This window comes from Microcaecilia unicolor, chromosome 2 (genome assembly GCF_901765095.1).
Source record: "Microcaecilia unicolor chromosome 2, aMicUni1.1, whole genome shotgun sequence".
In the NCBI taxonomy this organism is placed as follows: domain Eukaryota; kingdom Metazoa; phylum Chordata; class Amphibia; order Gymnophiona; family Siphonopidae; genus Microcaecilia; species Microcaecilia unicolor.
In genome coordinates, this window is record NC_044032.1 from 90,669,401 (window position 1) to 90,697,398 (window position 27,998).

The 27,998-nt window shown below is 41.2% G+C and overlaps 1 protein-coding gene across 1 annotated transcript in view; it reads left to right on the forward strand.

The window, feature by feature from the left end:
- The window catches only part of ITGA2 (integrin subunit alpha 2), a 192,385-nt gene extending 178,839 nt beyond the window's left edge, over positions 1-13,546 (forward strand). The window contains 2 exon segments of the mRNA XM_030193117.1: positions 8,015-8,131; positions 12,271-13,546. Coding sequence (XP_030048977.1) covers positions 8,015-8,131; positions 12,271-12,348 — 195 coding nt within the window. The 3' untranslated portion in view covers positions 12,349-13,546.
- Positions 13,547-27,998: the final 14,452 nt, after the last annotated feature.

The following is a 27,998-nucleotide window of genomic DNA, read 5'->3' on the forward strand; positions in this document are numbered from 1 at the left end:
TGTGGGCAGTAGGTTTTGAGGGGGATTTGGGGGGCTCAACACCCAAGGGAAGGGTGCTATGCACCTGGGAGCTCTTTTACCTTTTTTTTTTGTTTTTGTAAAAGTGCCCCCTAGGGTGCCCGGTTGGTGTCCTGGCATGTGAGGGGGACCAGTGCACTATGAATCCTGGCCCCTCCCACGAACAAATGCCTTGGATTTATTCGTTTTTGAGCTGGGCGATTTCATTTTCCATTATCGCTGAAAAGCAAAAACGCCCAGCTCACACCTTGGCGAATAACACATGGGCGTCTATTTTTTTTTGAAAATACGGTTCACTCCGCCCCTTCACGGACCCGTTCTCGGAGATAAACGCCCATGGAGATAGGCGTTTCTGGTCGATTATGCCCCTCTTTGTGTGTTTTATTATATTAGCCCCTGACGCAGCCCTTTTGGGCGAAACATGGCTTGTATCAGGCAATATTCTGGTATATGGTACTACTAATAAAGTTTACAATATCTTTCACTGATCTGCTGTTGTGTTTTCCACGTTGGAGTTTTCCCAAAATGTCCAAAAATCCAGTAGGAAACATAAATGTTTTCGAACCAGAAAAACATCCAACTTTCTGATTCAAAAATGGCCATTTGCTAGATGTTTTTGTGCTCAGTGCGTCTACCTTTTAGGACCAATTTTGGAAAAAAAATGTCCAGGGGGGGAAAAACAAGACATTCGTATGTATGAGGGTCCAACATTCTAAGTAGACTGGCTACATAGACATCCCACCAGAGCAGTGAGGCACCGTAGGGGGCACTACAATGGACTTCACATAAAAGGGCTCAGGTACACATCTCACCGCTACCCCCTTATAAGGTATGGGGAACCCTCTAAAACCCATCAAAAACCTAGCAAGGTCATATGTTGACTCTGCGTCCTTGCATGTTTTTTAGCATTCATTCATTCATTCATTCATTCATAATTTCTAAATTAAAGTATAGAAATGTAGTATACTTGGGAATTCCGAGTTATCAGTTGGAAGCACTTGAAGACCTTGCAAAGCAATGCCATTAGATTGTTGGGAGGAGTCGGTCTTAAAGAACATGTTACACCCTTATATACATGTTTTCTTTGGTTGCCTGTTCAATTTAGAGCAGGTGCATTATGAGGGATTGCTGCCACATTTGAAGCCTATGGTTCAGCTGCAAGCCACAGGCAGGTCATTAAGGTCAGCTGATGCTCACTTGATTGTTGTTCCACCTAATGCAAGAGTGTGGTTGGTTACTACCAAAGAGAGAAAGCTTTTCTTCTGGCAGGCACTAGTGTACAGAACATCTTACCATGAGAGTTATGTATGGAGGCCTCATTGAAATTATTCAAAAGGAAATTAAAGACTTTTTTTTTAGAATGCATTTAAAGGAATCTAGTGTTAGGGGATAGGGCATAGGGTCTATACTGGGGTTGATTCTAGAGTATGAAAGGTAGAGTGTTTAATCTTGTGATGTATGAGCTTTCCTATCATTTTATGGTGTTCTTTTTCTTTATGTTTTTTTTAAATTTTATTATAAACCACTTTGTTTTTAAGAAAGGCGGTATATCAAATTTTATAAACTATTAAACTACCTTACTCAACTGTACACCACTACAATAGCCCTTATCTTTGCAGATGCCACCTGTATGTAGGTACAGTAGGTTTTTGGTGGGTTTTGGAGGGCTCACATGTTCCACCACAAATGTAACAATTAGAGAGGGATGTGAGTCTGGGTCCCCTTCTCTAAAGCAGGGGCGTATCTGGACTCCGGCGGTAGGGGGGGCCAGAGCCAGAGGGAGGGGGCACATTTTAGCCCCCCCCCCCGCCGCCGAGCCCCCACCGCCGAGCCCCCACTGCCACCAATGACTCTCTCCAACCCCCTCCCGCCGCCAACCCTCCCCCGCTGCCGTTCTTACTTTTGCTGGCGGGGGACCCCAACCCCCGCCAGCCGAGGTCTGCTTCCACCTGCCGCTGCCGTAAAAACTTCTTCTTCAGCCGGCGGGGTACCCCAAACCCCCGCCAGCCGCCCCGCGGTGTTTAAAATTCATCTTCGGCCTCCGTGGCCGTGCTGCTGTGATAGGCGCTGTTGAAATCCACTTCGGAGTCTGACGTCGCAGCACGTACAACGTACAACGACGTCAGACTCCGAAGTGGATTTCAACAGCGCCTATCACAGCAGCACGGCCACGGAGGCCGAAGATGAATTTTAAACACCGCGGGGCGGCTGGCGGGGGTTTGGGGTCCCCCGCCGGCTGAAGAAGAAGTTTTTACGGCAGCGGCAGGTGGAAGCAGACCTAACCCCCGCCAGCAAAAGTAAGAACGCAGCGGGGGAGGGTTGATGGCGGTAGGGGGGTCCAGGGCAAAATCTGCGGGGGCCCAGGCCCCTGAGGCCCCACGCAGATACGCCCCTGCTCTAAAGTAACTGCACCAACCACTAGGCTACTCCAGGGACCTGCTTGTGGCTCTAATAGGACTGGTCATAACATCTGAAACTTTCATAGAGGCTGGTATGTACTGTTTCTTTCACATCTTTGAAAGGTGGGAGGGGGTCAGTAAGGGAGGGAGTAAGGGAGTCATGCCTTAATTCCTTCAGTGATCATCAGGTCATTTAAGGCACCTTTTTATGACTTAGGCATGATTGAAACAGTCCTAGAACAAAATGTCTAACTTTTAGCCCTGGGCATTTTTTCTTTTTGTCCATTATGGGCGAAAAACATCCAAGTATCGGGAACACCCAAATCCCACCACCAACACACCCCTTTGTGATTTCATGCACTTCAGAGAAAAATGTCTCAAATCCGAGCCCAAATGCCCACTTTATACCATTTTTGAGACTTTTTTCTTTTGAAAATGATCCCCTTTGTGTAACAAGCAGAGTACTATTGTGACATGAATGTAAAATGCTTATAGCCCACACTCTAAGCCAGATTCAGTAAATGTCACTGAAAATTAGGCACTGGGAAAAATCGGTGCTTAGCACTATTCTATAAAAACGGCTCTGGGATGATTGCTTTTTAAAGAATAGTGCCGATTACCGTGTGAATACGTATGCCAGCTGAAACCTTGTGGGAATCTTGGCACACAAATTGAGGATATATCCCTGGAATTCTATAACATTGCTCACAACTTTTAGGGACACCCCTGACCCACCCAGGCCCTTTTATGGCCATGCCTCCTTTTGGGTTGTGCACTATGGGATTTGGGCATGCAGTGTTATAGAATATTGTGCAGCCAGATGTGCATGCAAATCCAGATTGGTGCCAATTAACATCAATAATTGATTTATAGCATCAAATTATTGACCATAATAGAGAGAATATATGAATTCTTTGCAGCAGTCTTCACCAAGGAAGCTGTGGGAAACATACCAGTGCCAGAAATGGTATTCATTGCTAATGAGTCAGAGAAACTGAAACAAATCTGTAAACCTGGAAGGTGTAATGGGGCAGTTGACAAATTGAAGAGTAGCAAATTGCCTGGACTACTACTACTACTACTATTTAGCATTTCTATAGCGCTACAAAGCGTACGCAGGGCTGCACAAACAGATGGTATACATCCCAGAGTACTGATAGAATTGAAAAATGAACTTGCAGAGCTATTGTTAGTAATTTGTAGTTTATCTTCACTGTCCCTACATATAGGTGACACCTGCAGGCATAAGGGCTATTGTAGTGGTGTATAGTTGAGTACAGTAGGTGTTTGGTGGGTTTTGAAGGGCTCCTCATACAATATAAGGGGATAAGGGTGAGATGTATACCTGGGACATTTTATGTGAAGTCCACTGCAGTGTCCCCTAGGGTGCCCAACTGCTCAGCTGGGATATCTGTGTGGCCAGTCTGCTAAGAATGCTTGGCCCTCATACATCCTAATGGCTTGGTTTTGTGCATTTTTCCCATGGATGTTTTTATTTCTTCCGAAAATGGTTCTAAAAGATAGACATACTGAGCACAAAAGCATCTAGCAATTTGCCATTTTAACCCAAAAGTTGGATATTTTTATGGTTTGAAAATGGCCTTATTTGCTACTGGATTTTTCAACGTTTTTTTCTAAAACATCCTAAATTAGATTTAGACGTCATATTGAATATGCTCCTCATAGTTCAATCTGTTTTTTTTCCTACAGACATAAAGTGGTAGAAGTCTTTTAGAATGTCTGAGCCATATTATAAGTATGATTTTGGCTTAATCAACAATATTCAGCATCAAGATATATATTTTTATAGGTCTGTTTATACCAACTGTAATAGGGTAGTATGCTATACTGGATGCACTGAAAAAAATGATCAAAGCAATTTAAGAAAACTCACCCTAAAATAGAACCTCTGTGGTACTCGATAATTTGATGGTACTTACTGTCACAAACTATCACTGGCGGTACGATTTGTTCTGAAGATCCACTATACTATTATTGTTATATTATTATTATGATTATTATTATTTATTTGAAAATGTAGTGATAGTTTGTGACAGTAAGTACTGTTATAACCCTGTCCTAGAGGGTGCTCAGCTCTACTATACCAGGTGTTTGTAATCATGGTGAATACCTCAAGTTGCACCTTGGCCTGGGTCAGGGGTATACAATTAAACTAACTTTGTCCACCTACTCAAAGTTAAGTGTAAGGAAAAAAACTAATTCAGGATTTAAAAAAAGACACACAAGAAACATTTTGTTGTCAGTTAAATTTATCTGGCTTATCTGGCTCTCATTGATTAGCAACTATGTATAGCTCCTAATATAGTCCAAATTTTCTCTTATAATGTTAAAGTACTATGTCAGATGCTAAGATGCAGTTCCCTCAAGAGCTGCCTCCAACGGAGTCCATGTAAGAGATGGACTGAGTACAGTGTATTCAGTGTATTACAAAGGTACTGGGGAGACAGATGATAAGCTGCACCGCACTAAAGTCACACAATGAAGGACTCCTCCTTTGAAGTGTTCAAAAGTACTCCACTATTCTTTCACTGCTGATACTGGTGTTTTCTCCCACTCCAAGGATTTTAGCTTGCTCCATTCCGTTCCACTCTGCCCATACCCCACCCTAACCCCACCCATTCCCTGACTAGCCCCACCCTATAACCTCACCTAACCCCTTCCACTTTAGCCTCCCCAAACAGTTGAGTCACTGACTGCCTGTGACTCCATCTGGACCCGGAATGGGTCCCCACCAATGATTCCCCCGGCTCCGGGAATGGCTTCAGAACCGTCCCAAGGGATGTTTTTTTATCTTTTGTTTCTAACCGCTGGGTTACAGTACCGTCAAATTATCAAGTACTACAGGGGCTCTATTTTAGGGTGAGTTTTCTTAAATTGCTTTTGTTAACATAAACTCCCCCTCATTGTTGAGGTTATTTTTAATCTGAAAAAATGGTCAGCAATCACAGTAAGTGATACCTTTTTATGGGACTAATTTGTTCCTGATCTTTATTTCTGCTATATACCGTAAGTGTATGACTAAGGGCCCTTTGACTAAGCAATGGCAAAGAGTGACCTCTGGCAGTGCGAGCGCGTCTTTTGGGTGTGCACTGGGTCAGTTTTAGCCTCATCCTGGAAAAAGGGCCTTTTTTTTAAGGGTCTGGAAAATGGATGTACGGCAAAATAAAAACCAGCACATGTCCATTTTTGGCCTGAGACCTTACCGTCACCCATTGACTTAGTGGTAAGGTCTCATGCGCTACCAGGGCTGTAGATATGCAGTGTGCATCCACTGCCATTTATAACCGGGTAAGCGCCACGCGGTAAATAATATAAAATATTTTCTACCACGTGTTTTCAGCATGTGCCAAATTCAGTATTATCACCCAAGGCACGCGGTAGCCAGGTGGTAATAGCGATTTGGCGCACACTGGATGCACATAGCCCTTTACACGCCTTTCTAAAAGGGCCCCGTAGTTAGATGCTCTTTCCTTGATAAGACCACAAAATGATTTCATATAGAGCCCAGCAGGGGGAGCTGGTCGTATACACTACATGAAAAGTGAGATTACAAGTATGATTTTTGCCATCTCTTTGTTCAGCAGTTGGCTAGGTCTGTAAACGTGGCATGTATACAAAATTTCCCATCAGTGTATACAGGACATGCTATACAAGGACCAGGGAGTAATTTTCTAAGGAGCTGCCTAGATTTAGGCACAAATAACAACATATATGGCCATAAATGACAATACTCCGGATATGTGCTAATCTTTAAGTACCAGCCTATCTTGGATGGCATGTACTTTGCAGGTGAGTGCTGAAAATGGGCAGTCTCGGTGAAGTGTGAGTAGAACACACACTTATATCTCCCCAATCTGGGTGCTAGAATATTCACCACCTCTATGGTTGGTGTAAGTAATTGCACTTCAAACATATGTGCACATATATCCAGTTGTAAGAGTAGACACCTATTTTTCTTTATAGAATAGGTCCATATAGGTGCACTGTAGGTGCCCCTTTATAGAAGTACCCTCCTGGGGGGCTAAGGCTTTTCTATAACTGACAGGGGAAAACATGCATTAGGATGGAAAACTCACATTTATATGTTTGTGTTTTTTTTTTTTTTAAATTAAAAAGAGAGTTGACTAAATAGACCAAACAAAGAGAACTGGAATGGTGTGTGCCATAAATTTCCAAATAAAACCTGGTGGTACTGTATGATGAAGAGACACAGGAATTTCCATCTAGAAGAATTTACTCCCTAGTTTTATAATTGTTGTGCCTAAATGTAAGCACTATTTGCATGCTAAGATTATACAATACCAGCATTTACGAGCATGAATGTAACATTCACACAAATATGTGCCAGTTGGGCATTAAGCAGTATTCTACAAGGTTAGCGTACAGCCCACATACCCCCTAATTCTATAAATAGCATCAAAAGTGTGCATGCAAATTTGGGCACATGATTTAACTGCTTAACCAGTCAAGTAGCACCAATAATTGGGTGCTAACAATCAATTATCAGCTCTAATTGACAATAATTGGAATTTAGGTGCACCTTTATAGTCGCTATTCTTTAGAGATGTGCGCAAAAAGCTTTCCACATGGATCTGAAAATGGGGCGTGACCATGGGAGGTGTATGGGTGCGTCAGGGGTATTTCTAGGATTTGTGCGCAGTGTTTTAGAATTCAGGGGATCCATGCCTAATTTAGGCACAGGGATTCAAAACAGGGTTCAGCTGGTGCAAATCCTCATGCCCCCAAGCGATAAGCACTATTCTATAAATGGCGCCCAACTTTGAGTGTCATTTATAGAATAGCATTTAGTGCACATCTTTTTGGTGCCTAGATTTGGGTACCATTTACAGAATTGAATCCATCCCACATTTAGGCATGCAACTATAAGTAACATGTTAAAGTGCATTTAATGCCTAAATGTAGGTGTGCAAAAATCAACTTACATCAAGGTTTTTTTTTCTGTCCTTGCACACTTTTTAACACCACAATAATTTGCATGCCATTCACACAAGCCTTTTACTAAGCTGCAGTGGGTAAAAAGGCCAAAAAAAGACACGACCATGCATTGATTGCATTTATGCTTGGCCATGCAGAGGGAGAACTTACTGCCTCCCATTGAGGTGGCGGTAAGGACTCCCGCACTAACCTGGCGGTAACCGGGTAGCACGTGGTGCTTCCTGATTACCACCGGGTAACCCCCCTGCGCAAATATTTTTCTAACATTTCCGCTAATGCCGGAAATGCCACTTGCTGGGGGGTGGAACTACCACCAGTGCCTGCTTTGGGCCACCAGTAGCTCTAGATTGGCACATGGTAAGCCTGCAGTGGGCTTACCACTGCTTTGTAAAAGAGCCCCTTACTGCATTGGGAGTACAAGTTTGCATTAGAACACTGCACTGAAGCACAGAACACCATTCATAAGCACAGTGTATTACATTAGTCTCTTGATCACTCAATGTGATTGCTTCTTATCAAATAATTCATGTACAGGTCCATTCTGATTGGCTGCTTGAGTAAATGTCATCCATGGTGCATATTTCCAATGCAGGCTCAAAGAAAGGTTTGTGCTTTTGCAGATTCCACTTGCAATATTAAAACCTGATGGAAAATCGGAGGTGCCTATAGGTATTCTGATTGGAAGTGTTATAGCTGGGCTGCTTTTGCTGGCTGCACTGATTGCTCTCTTATGGAAGGTAAGCGCATAATTACATATGTTCAAAAACATATCACCAAGTTAGCTGATAGCACGTTGTCAGTGATGAATGCTGCCATACAGGGGAAACTGGGTTGGAGTCCAGCATTTGTTCTCAGGATAACCAGGGATGAGAATTTTGTAGATGCAACAGTCATAGTCCTTCTCAAATAAGGTCGTTAGATAACAGTGACACCAAGCTGCCAGTCAGGGCACATGCCCACAGTTGTGTTGCTCTCCCCACGAAGAAAGAAATTCCCACATATCATGTGTTATTTAAAAATAATTCTATATGTATGTTGTTATACAACACAAAGTCTAATAAAAAGAGTGTTTAGCTTTCCATTGAAGCTAAAGATTTAGGGTGGTATTACTGCAGCACACAAACGTGTATACCAGTATGTTATCCTCAGCTTCTAATTACGTTGCATCAATGAGAGAGCTTAAAAATAACCCAGGCCTCAGCAAGCAAGGGATATAGGAGTGTAGGTCAGTTACTTTGAAAAGGGATTGAAGATAAGTGGTACTTTAGTACTAAGCACTAGTCTGGCCTTTTAAAATTAAGCATTGTTGACTTGAGGCCCACGATTTTTGTGTTGGTGCAAATGGGAATGTGTAATATTCTTCGCTGCAGCAAGGCAAAAATAAATCTATTGTGGGATTCACTAGCCATTCTCATAAACAATCCAATGCCATGCTAATCTTTTATAGAAAATAATCATTCCTCATGGACAATTCAATGGCATGCTAATCTTTGATTGAGAGTATTCATTCCTAATAGATTCCACTGTACACTTATAATCTTCCAATAGTTGATGGAGAACCTCATTGTCCACATTAGAATGTGACTTTCTCCATGCTCTTTCTGCCCTAGGGGCACAGCCAAATGTTGATTGGGGGGGGCACGGGGGTGGACTAGGAGGGCCAAGCATGTCCTCCCAGTCCCCCTTCCCCCTCCCCGCTGCTGCCATTGCTGCATTGCCACACTCCCCCCCCCCCCCCCCCAAATCATACCTTTGCTGGCAGGGATGCTCAAGCCCCATCAGTTGAAATTTCACAGCCGAAGCCCTGCAAGTGCTGCTTAAGAGACAGGAAAACAGGCAGGCTGCTCCGGCCTCTGACTCCAGCACTTGTGTGCATGCTTACTTCAAATATGTGAACTAAGTATGTGCAGAAGTGCTGGTATCAGCCGCTAGAGCATCCGGTCGAGTTCCTGATGCTCAGGCAGCATGGGCAGGGCTCTGGCAGGGAAGCTCTGACTGCCACAGTGTTGGAGAGGCCCTGGGCACAAAGTGTGTGTGTGAGGGGTCCAGTCCCCCAAGGCCCCCCCCCTCCGTAGTTATGCTACTGTTCTGCACACCTAAGTTTTTTTTTCAGCTTTCTTAAAGATGAGTCATGTTACTGATCCTCAATTGTACATGTCAGTTTAAGATTTTTTAGTGATACTCTCTCATCTAACAAAGGTACTAAAAGAATCATGCCAGGGTGTAACACCATCCTCAGTATCAAGATTTTGAATATTTGCTAGCATGAGTAACCATTGCTGTGTCAATATGTAGTCTTACATTCACAGAGTTGTCTGCTTCTCCCTACTTTGTTGTTCTCCAGTTTTATTTGTTTATATTTACTTTTTGCTTGTAGTTTATAACATTTTTCAATAAATGTATTGGAATTAAAAATAAAATCTCACAAGCCAAACTCAATGAAAAAGATAAGCAATGATCAGTCCACGGTTGAAAAAGCTTTGCATATCCCTTATCAAGAAGAAAAATTATATCCAACACATGTCCAGCAATATGAGTTGTGGTCACAACCGACTGTTTAAAACTCAAAGTAGACATTGTTAATACGAGCCATATATTATTTATGACAAACACATTCCCTTGTGGATTAAGTGGTAAATTGAAGTCCCCAAGAATACATATTCTAGACACATCTACTGGCAATAAATTCCAGAAAATAAGAACCAGGTGGACAATACAATAGATGTGGTGTTAATAAAGAATGTGTTAAGATCAAAACATCAGCTCTGTCATCAGCATAAACATTTTCCTGTTGAAATGAATATGTTCACAATAGATAATTAACACCCCTCCACCCTTCCTGCAAGTACACCCTCTGGGACAACATTGCTTTACCAACAGCAAGGCAGAATCCATCAACCATGATTATGTTACACAAAAGATGTCAAATGCATTATCAGTAATGATATCCATAATTAAAATATTATTTCTAACAGATCTGAAATTGAATAAGCCTGTTTTCCAATTTGTGTCTGCCATTTTCCAATTTGTGTCTATCAAAACATTATAATGCAACAATAATACAAGAGGAACATGCCATAAATAGAAAGGTGGCTTCATATTACTTGATCTAACACATTCGTTCTCAACTCAGCCCTCGGGACACACCTAGCCAGTCAGGTTTTCAGTATACCCATGATGAATATGCAAGAGACAGATTTGCATACAGTGGAGGTAGTGCATGCAAATTTATATCACCCATATTTACTTTAGATATCCGGAAAACCTGACCGGCTAAGTGTATCCCAAGGACAAGGTTGAGAACCTCTGATCTAAGATGATGAGGGAGTGACCCATAAAGTCCATGATCATAAATTACTTCAATAAATGTCATGATATCCAAACATAAAACAGTGCTTACCAATTCAGGGAACCAAACAGGCAGGGTTAATCTAATACTCTGAAATCAGAAATTCATTAGCTGCTATCGTGGAAATAGCCATGTTAATTGCCACATTAGTATTTGTATTTATTTATTTATTTGGTACATTTGATATACTGCAAATGTTTCCCATACAGGTGACTAACCTGCTTATTTTCGAAGGAGAAGGGCGCCCAACTTCCGACACAAATCGGGAAATGGGCGTCCTTCTGTCAGGTGCGGCCAAATCGGCATAATCGAAAGCTGATTTTGGCCGCCCTCAACTGCAGTCCATCGCAGGAGCAGCGAATGTTTAAGGCGTGTCAGAGGTATAGCGAAGGTGGGACGGGGCATCGTTATCACATGGCCGCTCTCAGCCGATAATGGGAAAAAGAAGGGCGGCCCTGACAAGCATTTGGCCGACTTTACTTGGTCCATTTATTTTCAGGACCAAGCTTCAAACAAGTGTCCAAACTGTCTAGAGGACCACCGGAGGGAATCAGGGATGACCTCCCCGTACTCCCCCAGTGGTCACCAACCCCCTCCCACTCCCCCCCAAAATTTAAGAAAATGTTTTTGCCAGCCTCTATGCCAGCCTCAAATGTCATACCCAGCTCCTTGACAGCAGTATGCAGGTCCCTGGAGCAGTTTTAGTGGGTGCAGTGCACTTCAGGCAGGCGGACCCAGGTCCATACCCCCCCCCCCCCTACCTGTTACACTTGTGGTGGTAAGTGTTGAGCCCTCCAACTCCCCCCCCCCAAAACCCACTGTACCCACATGTAGGTGCCCCCTTCACCCAAAAGGGCTATGGTAATGGTGTACAATTGTGGGGAGTGGGTTTTGATGGGATTTGGGGGGCTTAGCACCCAAGGGAAGGGTGCTATGTACTTTGGAACAATTTATGAAGTCCACTGCAGTGCCCCCTAGGGTGCCTGGTTGGTGTTCTGACATGTCAGGGGGACCAGTGCACCAGTGCACTACAAATGCTGGCTCCTCCCATGACCAAATGCCTTGGGTTTGGCCGGTTTTGAGATGGCCAGCCTCGGTTTCCATTATCGGCGAAAACCGAAGCCAGCTATCTCTAAGTCTGGCAATCTCAACATTTAGGTTGACCTAAATGCTGAGATTTGGCCGGCCCCAACCGTATTATCGAAATGAAAGATGGCCGCCCATCTTGTTTCGATAATATGGTTGGCCCCGCCCCTTCCCGGGGCCGTCCCCGGGGATGGTCGCCCTTATAGATGGGCGGCCCCATTCAATTATGCCCCTCCATGCGGTTTACACAATTTAAAATAAAAATTCAGGCCAGAGCTGATGCCAGGAGGGACGGGGAGGGGGATTGACTGTGGATCTATGATATGTAGGGCTGAGCAAACTAGATCTAAATCAATATCCCAAGAAACACAATCGTTTACAGAAAGTAAGAGTAATGCAGTCTATTCAGTGTTTGTTAACCAATTACCTTGCTCTTTGTAGTTTGGTTTTTTCAAGAGGAAATATGACAAACTGATAAAGAATGAGGAAGAAAATGGAGAGACTACAGAGCTGAACTGACCCAGAATGCATCTGGAACCTGATAAGTTCACAACTCATCAAGCTCCTTGACAGCTGGCATTCTTCTTGAACTTTTCTTAAAGCTTATTTTTAAAAATATTTTTGTGGGGGGGAAATTGTTTATAATTTCTATTGTCTCCAGAAGAAGAACTGCTGGTCAGTGCTTTTTTATTTGTGGTGGTTTATTTTGTATATATGGGTGCTTTCATGGACCAAGAGTCGCTACTAGCAGGTCTGGAGAACTCACTCTTAATAATAATGTAGAATTTGTGAATGAGTATTAGGAAATCCTGTCTTCTACCTCCAGAGGCTTAACAGAAACACACACGGTTCCTCATAATAGCGTAGAATAGGACAAGTTCATTCATCTCATATTCAAGAGAGAACCCTTGAAATGTGTAGAAAGGATTTTACAATACTTCTTTTCCTACTGTAACAATATATCCTGTTTACCTTCCAGACATTTGTACTTAATATATTAAAAAAAAATAACAGTGACATAAGACAGGACATATCTTTGAGCTTGAATATCATAGACATAAGATAAAAGTCCTAAATTTTGAGTTAAATATCTTGATAAAGAAGTTTTGATTAAGTCTTTACTGAATTTGAATTTGGACTGGATACTACAAATCTTTAATAGGATAGACTTGATGATCCAGTTGCTAAATAATATCTACCTGCCTTAATATCCAGTTTGTACTTGAATATACATCTAAGATACTATTTAAATTACACAGAAAAGAGGCAATTTTTAATTATGTAGGTATTTCCTGGATGTGCCCACATGAGTTAAACAATGTTATGTATATTTTAGGGCTGCAAGTTAATCGCAGTTAACTCTGCAACTAAAACATTATAAATTAATCGTGATTCAAAAAAATAATCAGGTTGCAGTGTCTCCTGTCTCCTCCAAACATCTCTTCTGCTCTCTTCCACTCTCAACCCCTGTACTCAGCATGATTCAGCATTTTTCCACCCACCCTGCGATTCAAAATCACCACCCCCCCATGCCAGTCTATCTTAAAGGTGATCTTCTGTTGGTTTCCTGCCTGCGACCTGACCTGAAGCTTTCCTTCCGACCTGACCTGCACATGCAGAAACAGGATGTCAGAGAAGGCGGGACAAGCCAGAGGGAAAGCTTCGGAGGGAGGGAGATTATCAGTCCTTTAGGGAAGGGAAGAGTGATGGGATTTGATATACTGCCTTTCTGTGGTTACAATCAAAGCGATTTACATATTATATACAGGTACTTATTTTGTACCTGGGGCAATGGAGGGTTAAGTGACTTGTCCAGAGTCTTAAGGAGCTGCAGTGGTAAATAAATAAATACATAAATAAAAACTTTTAATTGGTGACTAATCATGATTAAAAATATTAATTTAAATGCAGCCCTAGTTTATTGCTACTGAGGTCCACAAACTGAGATCACATGTTCTGTGTCCAGTGAACTGATTGGAATAGGATAGCAGCATGTTGTCAAGTTGAATAGATATGGAAACTCAGTTACCCTCCAAGGCATTGGCCATTCTATGGTACAGTTCATATAAGCACTATGTTCCTGGTCACACTTGTACGGCCATCCAGGGATTGATTTACTTGACTAGGTATCAAAATTCATGAAAGGCACCAGATTTAGGTCAGAAATACAGGCAGCATAAAAACATAGGTAGTCTGTTGTTTAAATCTTGGTAACACTGACTGATTTTTGTGTAGCACTGAATTAAATTTGCTGCTAAAGGTGAGCAACAGATCCTTGGGGGAGGGAATGGGGTACGGTGGTTTTCTATCTGAGAGTCTGAAAGTTGTTGTGTTGCTATACCTTCAGTCCATATCTTCAAATCCATCAGTTGTATGCCTTATGAATAAAATCCTTCTGACGTTGAGTCATACAAGAAGTTAGGATGTGCTTTTGTTTGAAACAAAACAGGAAATATCAAGAACATTTCAATTACATTTCATTTGGTTTTCATTTTGTGTCCTTTTCAAGAGTCATACCCAGACTCAATACCTGCCAACCCTTCCCTGCCCCCCAGTATGTGACAGTCCCTTAAATTCTCCTCTGCCCCTTTCTGTCCTCCACTTTGCCCCATTTGTGGGGCCTTCAGGGCCAAAAGCAATCCCTAGTTACTCCTGTCCTGAAGGCCCTGCTTTTCAAATGGCATTGGCTGAACTAAGGGCAATGTCATTTTGAATTATTATCATACAACCAAATGATGTCAATTGTAGTATTGGAACTATTCAACATGGTGCTTGGGATTTGATCAACCTGCGCCATTTTGAAAAACAAAACTGTTGGGGCAGGGTGGCTGAGGATCAATTCTACTTTTGAAGACCTGCATTGATGCCATCATGCTTTTGGTGGGAGCTCCAGAGGGGTTTGGGAGTAGTGAAAAAATTGAGAGGGCTTTTTGTTGTTGTTGTTGTTGTTGTTGTTGTTAAGCTTGTTCTTTTAAATTGTTCTGTTATTTTTTTATAAATAAAATAAAAAATTTAATGAAATAACAAAAAAGTTCAGTGCATGCCCTGAGTTTAAAACTCCATGAACTGAAGAGTCCTTATTGCATTAGCATGCTCTAGTACTGTTAATGTGCTTTATCAGTAAAATGTCCCATTGCATAAAATGGGAACTACAGAAAAGAATGCACATTAACGTGTGTTAACATGTGGTAATGGGGCAGCATTTTTAGTACATTCATCCCTAAACTTGATCTTCATCATCACCCTATTTTAAGAGATCATATATTTTACATACTGTGTCAGATTTAAATTCAAGCTTGTTGCACCGAAAATGCCAACAGTTCTTTGATTAGCAATGGAGTCCCTGTAGCAAACCTTGAATGTTTTAAGCCTAAAACTAAGATAGCCACACCAGGAACTATGTGTACCAGAGACCACTCACTAAAGAATGGATGTTGATATTGCAGGCCACATGAATTGTGTTGGGTATGATTAATGGAGCACATCGGAGAAAGCTTTGTATATAAACACACAACATTAATAGAATGAAATGCTGACATCTGCCTGAATTTAACATTCACTACAGCTTGTGCTATAGTTTGAAAATTATACTGGCATCAGCTGATAAAGCCTCAGGGGTCACAATCAACCTTCCCTGAGGAGAAGCCGACAGGCCCGAACTCCCCCATATATGCAAGCCAATCCACAGAGAGAACAAAGGAACAGCCAACCGATCAGCAAACACCATAATTATGCTTTGCTATGCATCTGTCGCTTCAGCTGATACAAATGAAAAGGCTTTGAATTCTGCCTATGTGTGAAGGTCAAGTAAAAGCCTATTTCAAGCCTAGTTTATAAAGACTCATAGGCACCTGTTATAATAATACCGTTCTTATGTTCAATTTGGACACTAAGCAGCATTAGCCCCTAAATTCTGTATAGGTTGCCACTATTTGTGTGAGGCGTGGATCCAAGATGCACATGTAAACTAATTAATTAGGCATTAACAAATAATCAGTGTTAACAAGAACTTCAGTGGGAGTAATTAGTAGATCTGCCCTATGCTGTATTCTATAACATGCGTGCCTAAATTTCATTGCACTGAACTCCAAGGGACGTGTGGCCTTGGGCGGGTCAGGCGTTCTCAGAAATTAGGCATGATGTTATAGAATACCTGCATTTGTGTGCTTAACTGCCATCAATTGGGCGCAAACATTTACACCAGATTTTCACAAGCATAAAGTGCTCGGGCCCAAAGTTAGATGTGAGAGGAGTACCATGCTAGTATTCTGTAGAGGGTGCACAGCACAGAGCATCCTTTACCAAATATTATCAATACGGATCATCACGGTGCCTAACTTTGGGTGCCATTTACTGAATTTGGCACTAGCCCCCCTGATATTCAGCCAGCGGCAGTGAGCATTTTTTAAAAATGCTGATCGTCACCAACTAAAGCAGTGTTTCCCAAGTCCAGTCCTGGAGTACCCCTTGCCAGTCAGGTTTTCAGGATATCCACAAGGAATATGCATCAACTTATACATTGCATCCATTATATGCAAACTCTTCCATGCAAATTCCTTGTGAATATCCTGAAAAACTGACCGGCAAGGGGTACTCCCAAGACTGGACTTGGGAAACACTGGACTGAAGTATTCCCCGATATTCAAGGCTGGGCTACGACTGGGTACTGGCACTGAATATTGGGGGGTAATTTTGGATGGGTTGGGCTCCCGGCACTTATGCGGGCCCTGCCAATATTCAGATGGGCCTGCGGCCCCAGCTGAATATTGGGCTGGCCAGACTGAGTGCCCAGTGCCTCACACACAATCCGAAAGCATATCATTGAAAGAAATTCTTCTGGTATTGTTCTGTCCTCCGACAGCCTCGCACTAGTTTATAACGTGATCCTAAAATGTGTATAATGCCTTTACTGTTATTCTCAGCCCTAAGGACTATCATTGCTGCAGTTTCTCACTGCAAAGATACATGAGCAATGCACTGTGGGTAATGTAGTTCACAGGCAATGCAACCACACTTGCTTGACTGTGTAAGAACTGTTCCACTGGTTGTGAGGCTGCCCAGACCTTCTCTCTCTCTCTCTCTCTCTCTCTCTCTCTCTCTCTCTCTCTCTCTGCCAAGCTTGGCTCTTTTGTCTTCCTGCTATCATTTCCTGGCCATTTTCACTATCTCTGTCCTGGGAGGTCAGCCAGGTATGACCCTTCCCTCCAATTGAGAGCCATCCTCTAGGACCACCTCTTGCTATCTGATGGTAGGCTCTGTCCCCATTGGTCTCTATCTGCTCCTCCCTGAGCCTGTGTGAAGCCCTAACACTTCTTTGTCCCTTCAGTCACGAGGCATTCCAATACCATCTAGCCAGAGACATGGAGCATGCATCATCTTATGCTCGACAGCTCTGTCCTGCTGATACTCCCTGTAAAGAACCTGGATTTTTACCTTTAAAATATCTCCTCCCAAATGAGATATCGCACATTCCAGTCACCCAGCTTTGGACTATTTCTACCTGTTCAACTATCTTTCCTCCCCTGTAATACAGCTACCTCTCCTCGGATCTCCACCTCCCACAGCCTTCAAATTAAGAAGTCTCTGTATCCTGGAGCAGCACCTTTGAACATCTGTCTATGAGTAAATTATTTGTGATTTATTCAATAAAAGAGACTTCATAAAAATAATAGAGACTTCAGGTGATTGATGTGCCAGGGTTATGCTGCATGATATTGAGGTTTCAAGTTACCAAGCCTCAAGAGTCATGATAGGTATGTCACCACGGAATATTTTGAAAACAAATCAAGAAATTGTAAAATCTATCCTCTTACTAAGCAGCAGCCAGTGAAGTTTTCTAAAGAGGCAAGACCTGTAATTTATTCAATAAACTAACCATAATTCTAACATAAAGGACCCTGTTTACTAAGGTGTGCTAACATTTTTAGCACATGCTAAAAATTAGCACGTGCTGTTGAGATGTGCAAAGAAATGTTATGGGCATCTACACAGTTAGCGCGCACTAATGCTTAGCGTGTGCTAAAAATGTTAGTGTGGCTTAGTAAACAGGGCCCAAAGTGAATTACAACAATCAAGGTAAGATAGCACTACATATTGAGTCAAAATTGCAAAAATTGCAAAAATAACCCAAACATACAGCTCTCAACTGCATTCATTTAAAAAACAAAAACAAAACATTTTTGCACTACAACTGTTCACTTCAGGCTGAAATGTTAGCAATGAGTCCAGATTAATTCATAGAACTTTTGAAGTGTATTTCAAATGGAAGAGAAACATTTGCATCGAGAGACACGTGATTTGGAAGAGACTGGATGGCTTCCTAAAGGAAAAGTCCATAGACCATTATTAAATTGACTTGGGGAAAATCCACTGCTATTTCTGGGATAAGCAACATAAAATGTATTGAACTTTTTCAGGATCTTGCCAGGTATTTGTGACCTGGACTGGCCACTATTGGAAACAGGATACTGGGCTTAATGGACCTTTGGTCTGTACCAGTGTGGCAATACTTATGTACTTGCTGGGAAACTACCTCATAGACAATCTAGAAATTTTATGCTCATGCATCCCTCTTTTAAAGGAGTTTGCATTAAAAAGTCACTTGAGCATCCTTTTTTTTTAAGCTGAATTTTGAAAATAAACTACAGTAGAAATGAAATCAGAATACAATTAAAATGTATCATCACAATCATAATGGAAAGAAAAACAACGTATTCAATTCACCACATTACGGAAGCTAACCTTAACGTAGAGAATAGAGAGAAAAATTACAAAACAATAAGGGTAATATTGTTAATGTATCTAACTCCCCCTACACCCATTCTTCCCCAGAGGAAAGATATCAAAGAAACACGCTATATTTACTTATTCAAAAGGAAAACCTCCAATTGAGAAGGATCATTAAACACATAATTAGTCTGCTGATAGGAAATCAACATCTACAAGGAAACTGTAAGAAAAAGGTATCTCCAACAGCTAATTCTTTAGATTTTAATTGAAGAAATTGTCTCCTTGTCAGCTGGGTAGCTCTACAAACAACCAGGAAAAACAGTAATCTTCTGAATCACAATATATCAAATCTTTCTTTGAAAAATAAGCCTTTTAGACTAACAATTTATCCTTCTCAGTGGCAAACGTAACAAGTAAAGTAGCTCTAGTGGAAATAATATCCTGAGAAGTCTCAAGACGTTGTGTCAAGTTGTCAATTGTGGGATTGTTAACTTGTTTTCCTTGTTCTGACTCAATAGTTGAATTGGGCAAATAAAATAATTTAGACAATAACATATTATCATCATCAGAAATATTCAAAACTTGCTTAAGGTAATTACTAAACAATATCTCTGGTGTCAAAAGATGTGTTTTTGGAAAATTCAATATTCCTTAATGAATTTTCTAAAAATTCTATGTGCCTGTGAAGCAGGACATTATCCTTAACCCTTGCTGCTCCTAGTGATTGTAAAGAAGGCAATTGAGAAGAAAAAACATCATTAGATTTTTTCTATCTTTTTAAGTCTCTCATCTTCTTCTCTGTACCATTTTAATTCCACTATTTCTTTTTTGAGATGTGGAGACCAGAATTGCTCACAGTATTCAAGGTGCGGTCGCACCATGGAGTGATACAAAGGCATTATAACATTCTCATTTTTGCTTTCCATTCCTTTTCTAATAATACCTAACATTCTATTTGCTTTCTTAGCCATAGTTGTACACTGAGCAGAGGGTTTCAAAGTATCAGCAACGATGACACCTAGATCCTTTTCCTGGTCGGTGACTCCTAGTGTGGAAGCTTGCATCACATAACTATAGTTTGGGTTCCTCTTTCCCACATTCATCACTTTGCACTTGCTCACATTAAATGTCATCTAACCCATTCTCCCAGTCTGGTAAGGTCCTCTTGTAATTTTTCATAATCCTTATCTAACAACTTTGAATAACTTTGAGTCATCAGCAAACTTAATTACCTAACTAGTTATTCCTATCGCTAGATCATTTATAAATATGTTAAAAAGCAGCAGTCCCAGCACAGACCCCTGTGGAACCCCAATATCTACCCTTCTCCATTGAGAATACTGACCATTTAGCCCTTACTCTCTGTTTTCTACATTTTAACCAGTTTTTAATCCACAATAGGACATTACCTACTATCCCAAGATTCTCTAATTTCCTCAGAAGTCTTTTTTTAAAATCCAGATACACAATATTGACTGGCTCACCTTTATCCACATGTTTGTTCACCCCTTCAAAGAAATGTAGTAGATTGGTGAGGCAAGATTTCCCTTTACTGAATCCATGATGGCTTTCTCTCATTAATCCATGCTTATGTATATGCACTGTAATTTTGTTCTTTAAAATAGGCTCTTCCTTTTTGCCCACTTGCGGTGCTTACACTTTCCACCACAAGTGTAGCAGAGTGGAACATGGGCCTGGGGCCCCTTCTCTACAGTGCACTGCACTGACCACTAGACTACTCCAGGGACCTGCTTGCTCCAATATGACTGGCCATTACATCTGAAACTGTCATAGAGGCTGGTATGTACTGTTTCTTACAAATCTGTGGGGTGGGAGGGGGGTCAGTGACAGGGGCTGCTCATATTAGGAATTGCCTGAAAAATACATTTAGAAGTAATAATGTGAGACTTCTAAACTTTCTTAAGATAAGACTGTTATGCACAAGAACATTGGACAATGTACTTGAGCTACATCTTGAGCATAGCTAATGGGGAAGGGATGAGGTTCTCTAAAATATATTATCTGCCTCCAAGTAGATGAATGAAGAGTGGAGAAGATTAAACTCACTTGTGTCATTGACAGCCTAAACATGTCTGCTTTTTCAGAATCCTCTCAACATGATATACTCTTGAGCGCTACTATACTGCTTATCATTTCTATAGCACTACTAGACAAAAAAGATTGTCCCTGCTCAAAGGTGCTTACAATCTATTCAAGACAAACAGGATAAATAAGGGATTAGGGACATTTATTATGGGAATGATTAAAAACAACATGAGTACTGAAAAGGTAAATAAGGGGCTAGGATTTCAAAGTGGCCTCAAGAAGTTGGGCTTTCAGACTGGATTTGATTATGGCCAGAGATGGAGCATGATGTACCAACTCAGAAAGTCTATTCCAGTTATATATGCTGCAGAAAGATGGAAGGAACAGATTCTGGAGTTGGCAGTGGAAGAGAAGACTACAGATAAGAATGTCTTACTTGATGAACTGAGTTGCCAGGGAGGGGTACTGGAAGAAATGAGTGATGGAAGATACTGAGGAGCTGCAGAATGAATGCACTGCATCCCCAGGCTTAGAAGCATACATAAATTTGGTTTTTAGAATTTACATCAAAGTTTGAAAATGTTTCCTTTTCTGGGCAGAGTGTGACATCATCCCTTGATATGACTGGGGTCACTCAGTTGAAGTGGAAGTCTTTCCTTCTCCTTGAACAGTATACAATCATTGTAGGAGAAACCTTATTTTTAAGTACCCCTGCAAGTTATCATTAATTATATCTGGAACAGCTTCACTGTCTCTGATCCTTTATAGTTAGAAAAGTTTCTGAAGAACAACATTGACGTTTGATTTAATTTCTCTTTCTCCTCTTACTTGATCTAAATGTATGGGAGTTATAGACTAATGTAATATGACTAATGCATTCTAGGGTTTATAAGGGTTTTTATTGTTTGTCTCCAACTTTTTTCTGTTACAATTATTTATTTTGTGAGTCAACACTTTGAAATTGTACTTCAGGGGAAAAAGACTCAATATTCAGCCTGTGGCATGGCTGACTTCCAACATTGAATATCTGGGTATCTGCAATCACCCAGAAGTTAACCATGCACTGGCCAGATTATCAGACTGGTGCCCTGTTAACTCAGTAGATAAAGTTAGAACATCTTTTTTTTTGCCAAAAACTACCTTGGGACACCTAAGTGTGCCTGTAGTGCTTTTTAGCCTGTGGTAAGCACATGTTAGTGCTTACAGCAGCTTAGTAAAAGGGTACCGCTGTAACTGAAATTAAATTATCATTTACTTTGCAGGAATAGCTTTTTAGTTGTTACTAATCAAAAATGTTTTTCCAAAATGTATGCTGACAACTACTGTGTCATTGCAATTTTAGAAGATACGAACATGTAGCCACACTGGGTCAGACCAATGGTCCATCTAGCCTAGTATCCCATTTTCAAACAGTGGCCAAGCCAGGTCACAAGTACCTGGCAGAAACCCAATTATTAGCAACATTCCATGCTACAAATCCCAGGGCAAGCAGCTGTCTCCCCCTGTCTGTCTCAATAGCAAACTATGGATTTTTCCTCCAGGAATTTGTCCAAACCTTTTTTAAACCCAGATACGTTAACTGCTATAACCACATCCTCCTGCACACAGTTCCTGAGCTTAACAATTAAGTGAAAAATATTTCCTCCTATTTGTTTTAAAAGTATTTCCATGTAACTTCCTTGAGTGTCCCCTAGTCTTTGTACTTTTGGAAAGAGAAAAAACTTGATTTACCTCTACTTGTTCTACACCACTTAGGATTTTGTAGACCTCAGTCATATCTCCCCTCATCTGTCTCTTTTCCAAGCTGAAGAGCCCTAACCTCCTTAGCATTTCCTCACATGAGAGGAGTTCCATCCCCTTTATCATTTTGCTCGCTCTTCTTTAAACCTTTTCTAATTCCACTGTATCTTTTTTGAGATATGGCAACCAGAGCTGAACTGAATTTTTGAGTCTTGTATTTAGAAGGTATGAGACAACAGCATTAGGGTTTGGTAATGTGTATTGTTATTGCCTTGTTTTCAATACATTTCAATACACTGCCTTGCTTGCTGAAAATTTGACTTAAATAGGTGCACAGCAGCTCATGTTAGGAGAGTGAAAATGGGTATCTACCCATATAGTTTTTTGTTAAAACTGGATTAGAGAGGGAGTAAGAGAGGGAAGAAGGGGAGAATGACCTGTAGAACACTTTCAATTGGGAAAAAATGACTGGAAAGAGGGACAGTTTCCTTTTAACGCAGTAAATATGATAGTTACCCCTGTTGAAGGACCTACAATGGATACCAAGAAATGCCAGGATTATTTATAAGGTTTCCTGTCTGGTCTTCAGATCTTTACATGGTTTAGCCTTAGTTTTTTTAATATGATCTACTGTGTCGTTCGTCATCTCAGTTAATTTTACAATTAAAGAATAATAATAATCTCTTTCTTCTCATTTATTGTCTTCTGTCTAAAAGAAATTATGAAAGATCTTATTTATATCAGGCTCTTTATTATTGGAAATCTCTGCTAACTGATTTCAGACTTGAAAATTCTTGTTATGTTTTGTAAAAATCTTAAGACTGTTTTGTTTAATAAATATTTACTTATTAACTTAGGGCTCTGTTTACTAAGTCGAGCTATTGGCGTGCTAAAAATTAGCATGTGATAATGCTAGAGAGACCCATAGGAATATATGGGTGTCTCTAGTGTTAGTATACTCATTTTTAGTGCACACTAAAAATGTTAGTGCACCTTGGTAAACAAGGCCCTTAGTTTAAAGAATGTTTACTCTTTATTTAAGCTGCTCACTCTTTTGGGAGGGCCAGTGGTAGTCCTGCCCTGAGTGTGCACCATTTCGGGGGAAAAAGAAAACCCCTAGAAATGGCTAGCATGGTGGCAACCCAGCAGTAATCGGGCATCGCCGCGCACTGCCTGGTTACCGCTGGGTTAGTGCTGGAGCCATTATCACCACCTCAATGGATGGTGGTAAGGGCTCCCCACCGCATGGCCACACGGTGAGAGTTATCTCGCTACGTGGCCATTTTTTCTTGGGGGGGGGGGGGGGGGGTTACTGGCTATGGGAAAAAAAGGCCCTGGCAAATGGGAAAAACAGTCCCTGCCGTCAGCACAGGGCCATTTTTCCGCAGCTTAGAAAAGGACCCATGAAGTATTAAACTTAATTGAGTATATACCTAATAAAAGCTATTTCCAAAAGCCATTTACCTGGGTAAATAGACTATTTTGAAATTCACATTCTTTTTATGCATAAAAGTGGAGGCTAATGGTTCTTCAGAGTTTATGTGGTTTTCAGATCCGTTGTTTTGCTTTATCTGCAGGTGCTTTTTTCTGCTCCCTCTTGGAGCTGTTGCTTTAAGTGACCACCTAGTATTGACTATTGATTGGACTGCTGCCACTGAATATGCAGGTCTAACTCAGTTGGTAGCAACCAGTGTTTTAAAAATGCTGATTTCACGGGCTGAATATTGCCTACTAAATAAGAGGAGAAGAAAGATGAGACATTTTAATGCCCCAGGGGCATAGATCAGGCACAAAAGTGATACTTTTTCAGAGATAAGAATACTCTAGAACAAGAGGTCACAGTATGGGGTACAGTCATGTGCAACACCAAAAAAACGTATTCAAAAAGAGGGAAGATAGTTACTTTTGAATTACATTGAAAATTATGCTAAAGAATGAATAAAATACAAAAATAATTAGATATTCAAGAATTTTTTTTTTTAAATAGGAGTTCAGTAAGAAACTGTAAATAATTTTGTTGAAGTCTAATATCTGAAGGGACAGAATTCCATAGAGCTATGACAGTAAAACTAAGCAGCTTCTTGCATGAGGATTTTAGCTTTAAGGATTTAGGGCCAGATGCACTAAACTTAACGAGCCCTTAACGAGCAAGTAGTAAACCCATAGGCGCCTATGTTCATCCAACATGTGCCAATTCAGAACTACCTCCCGGATACCACATGGCCTGGTCAGTAATTTCATTTTTTACATATACCCACTACGTGCACCAGAAAATATATTTTATTTTCTGGCGCACGGCACTAACTGGGTGGTCATTGGCATTGCACGTGCGCTGATGATTACCGCCCAATTAATGCGTGAGACCTTACCGCTAAGTGAATGGGTAGCGATAAGTTCTCAAGCCCAAAATGGGCAAGCACTAAAATTTTCATTTTGCTGCACGTCCATTTTAGGCCAAAAAAAAAATGCCTTTTTTGTAGGTGCGCTGAAAAATAGACCTGTGAGCGCCCAATACACGTGTCTACACCAGAGGAGGCCTTTTCGGCGCACCTTAGTAAAAGGACCCCTACATTCAGTTCTTACAGCCACAGGTAGCCAGTGCAAAGAACCCAGAAGGGGTGTACCATTATCAAATTTGGACTTATACAAAAGAACCTTCGCAGCTGTGTTTTGTAAAAGTTGTATTCTAGCTATGTAATTCTTTGAGAGACCAATATACAATGAATTACTATAGTTTATGCAAGAGAATATTAAAGAATGGGCCAGTGTCTGCATATTATCAAAGGAAAAACATGAATGAATCTGGCGTAAAACACGGAGTTTTAAAAAAATACTAAAGAAGTAAAGTTTCTGACCTGTTCATCGTCCTTCAAAGTTGAATCTAGCCAGACACCCAGACTACTAATTGAAGACTGAAGGTGAATTTTATTACCTTTCAAAGTCAAATTTGTTGGAGGTGTAAAAAGGGTTGCCTCATACACTCATGATAGTGTGGGCTTTTCTGTGTTCAATTTAAGGACACCTGACGACATCCAGTTTGAATTTCTTTGAAAGCACAGATCCATGTATGTAGTTGTTGATAGCTCATCCAGTGTACTTGTTAGAGAGAAGATTATTTTCACACCATCTGCATAATAAAATAAGAGAACCTTAAGGATTTGAGTTCCTGGCTAAGAGAACTGAAAAATATATTTAAAAAGATAGAGGAAAGGGCAGAACCATGGGCCTTACTACAGCTAGGTGACCAAGAATTTAACTTCACACCAAAATTGGACCTAGGATTCCAATTGATTCAAACTTCCCCAATAATAAATCCTGATCAACTAAATCAAACACTGAGGAAAAATCTAACTGTATTAAAATAGCTACTTGACTTTTGTCAATTATGGTACTTAATTCAGATACCAAGGAAATCAGACCTGAGGCAAAGGAGAGTTAAGAGATCCTTTTAGAAAGCCGTGGTAAAAAGTGGCCTGTGGTAGTGTGGGCGCATCTTTTCGGTGTGTGCTGGGCCATATTTTACCATGGCTGGGAAAAAGGCAATTTTTTAATGGGCCGGGAAATGGGCCTGCGCTAATATTAAAACTAGCACGTACCTATGTATGCCTGAGCCCTTACTGTCACCCATTGACCTAGCGGTAAGGGCTCATGTGCTACCCACCTGGTAACCATGCAGCACACACCAACGTAGGCAAGCTGCCTGTTACGTTGGGAACAGCCCCCGCAATAGAAAATTATTTTCTACCGTGGGATTTGGCATGCGCCAAAATCAGAATTACCACCAGGCACATGCGCTACCCCGGCAGTAGTGCCAGTTGGGCATGCAATACCCACACGTTAGCCCTCCCAAGCCTTTGTAAAAGGGCCCCTAAGTGACTTACCCAAGGTCACAAGGAGTCTCAGTGGAATTTGAAACAGGCTTCCCCAGTTTTCAGCCTGCTGCTCTAACCATAAGGCCACTGCTCTAAGTTGTAAAGAAACAAAGGGAAGCAAAGGGTTAGCTAGCAAGATACTATCAATGAAACTAGGCAGAATACATAAGCCTAATTGTCATTATCTGCTATTATATTTTTTGCATATTTCTATTTAAAACACAAAATGAGATCATAGTAAAAAGACCAGAGTTGAGCAATAACAAAAGGGCCTCTCATCAAGCCATGCTGCCAGTTCCTGCGCAGCAATGCCGACGGAGCCCACTCAAAGCGAATGGGCTTTGTCGGCATTACTGCACCGGGAGCAGCTACTGTGGCTTGATAAGAGGCCCAAAGTCAGGGACACTTATTTAAGTTGATCTTAATTTCCTCAGTTTGCTCTGCAGCCATGATAAATAAACCTATCTACTGGTGAATACCTGGATTATGGGCAAAGGTTGTGATCATAATCACTAATTACAATTTTTGACTCTTTTCTGTTAAGAATTTTTTAAGATTTTACTTATATACTGCTTTCCTTTTCCATCGTTGATCAAATCTGAGTACAGTAAAATATAAAATACAATCCAAACTGTAAAACATTACAAAATGAATTTTATTAACAGTTATCATGCACTTCTCTGCTCCTAACAGAGGGTACTAATTTCTTGCATACACAATTTCCTAAATGCACACTAGTGTTTTTAACTTAATTAAAACTGTATTGAAAGGAAGTTACTCTTTTGTTATCTTACAATAATAATTTGGATACATCTTCTATTTTTCATTGTTTGATTTCATATTTGTATCATAGCAAAAGCCCTTTATGCAGCCATATTTATTTAGATTTTGTTCACACCTTCTTCAGTAGTAGCTCAAGGTGAGTTACACTCAGGTACACTGGATATTTCTCTGTCCCAGGAGAGCTCACAATCTAAGTTTGTACCTGAGGCAATGGAGGGTTAAGTGACTTGCCCAAGATCACAAGGAACAGCAGTGGGATTTGAACTAGCCATCTCTGGAGTGCAAGACTGTGCTCTAACCACTAGGCCACTCCTCCACACAATTGAAATGACTGAAACCCTTTTAATAATCTGTTAAGCAGCTAAATGGGTTCTACCATGTGGTTGATATTAACACAGACCCCCACTGTCTAATGTGTTATTAACTGCCAGCACGTTAAAAAAAAAGTGGAAGTGGCCATGACTGGGGCAGAGTGGAGGAGTGTCCTGCTGTGACAGCACACAGGTCATTACTGCAATATCTCTTGACACTCTGGCCATATCCAATACCCCCAACACCCCTGAAACAATGGCCAGATCTGATGCCCCCAATACTTCCTAATACATCCTTCATATCCAATGCCTCCCCTGATACCCCCAAACACTCCAGCCATATCCTATACCCTCCCCAACACTCCTGACACTGGCCAGATCTGATGATTCCCAACACCCCACTTTAAGATCGCCCTCCCTGGACCTGTCAGTGGTCAACATTGGTCGTCAGTAGGAGTGGTCCCCCTCTGCTTCTACACAGGCCTTAGCCATGATCCACAATGGCTACTGCAAACTCTAGATTTCGGATCCTGGCCAAGGCCAGAGCAGGCTCCCACTTGGGACCACTGACAATCAATACTGACCATTGTTAGGTATTAGGAGGCAGTCAGGGGTTTGGGGGCAGCCTTTGGAGAGGGGCTTGTTCTTAGGAGCAGGGAGTTTAAACATGGCAAGGGTAATCTTAAAG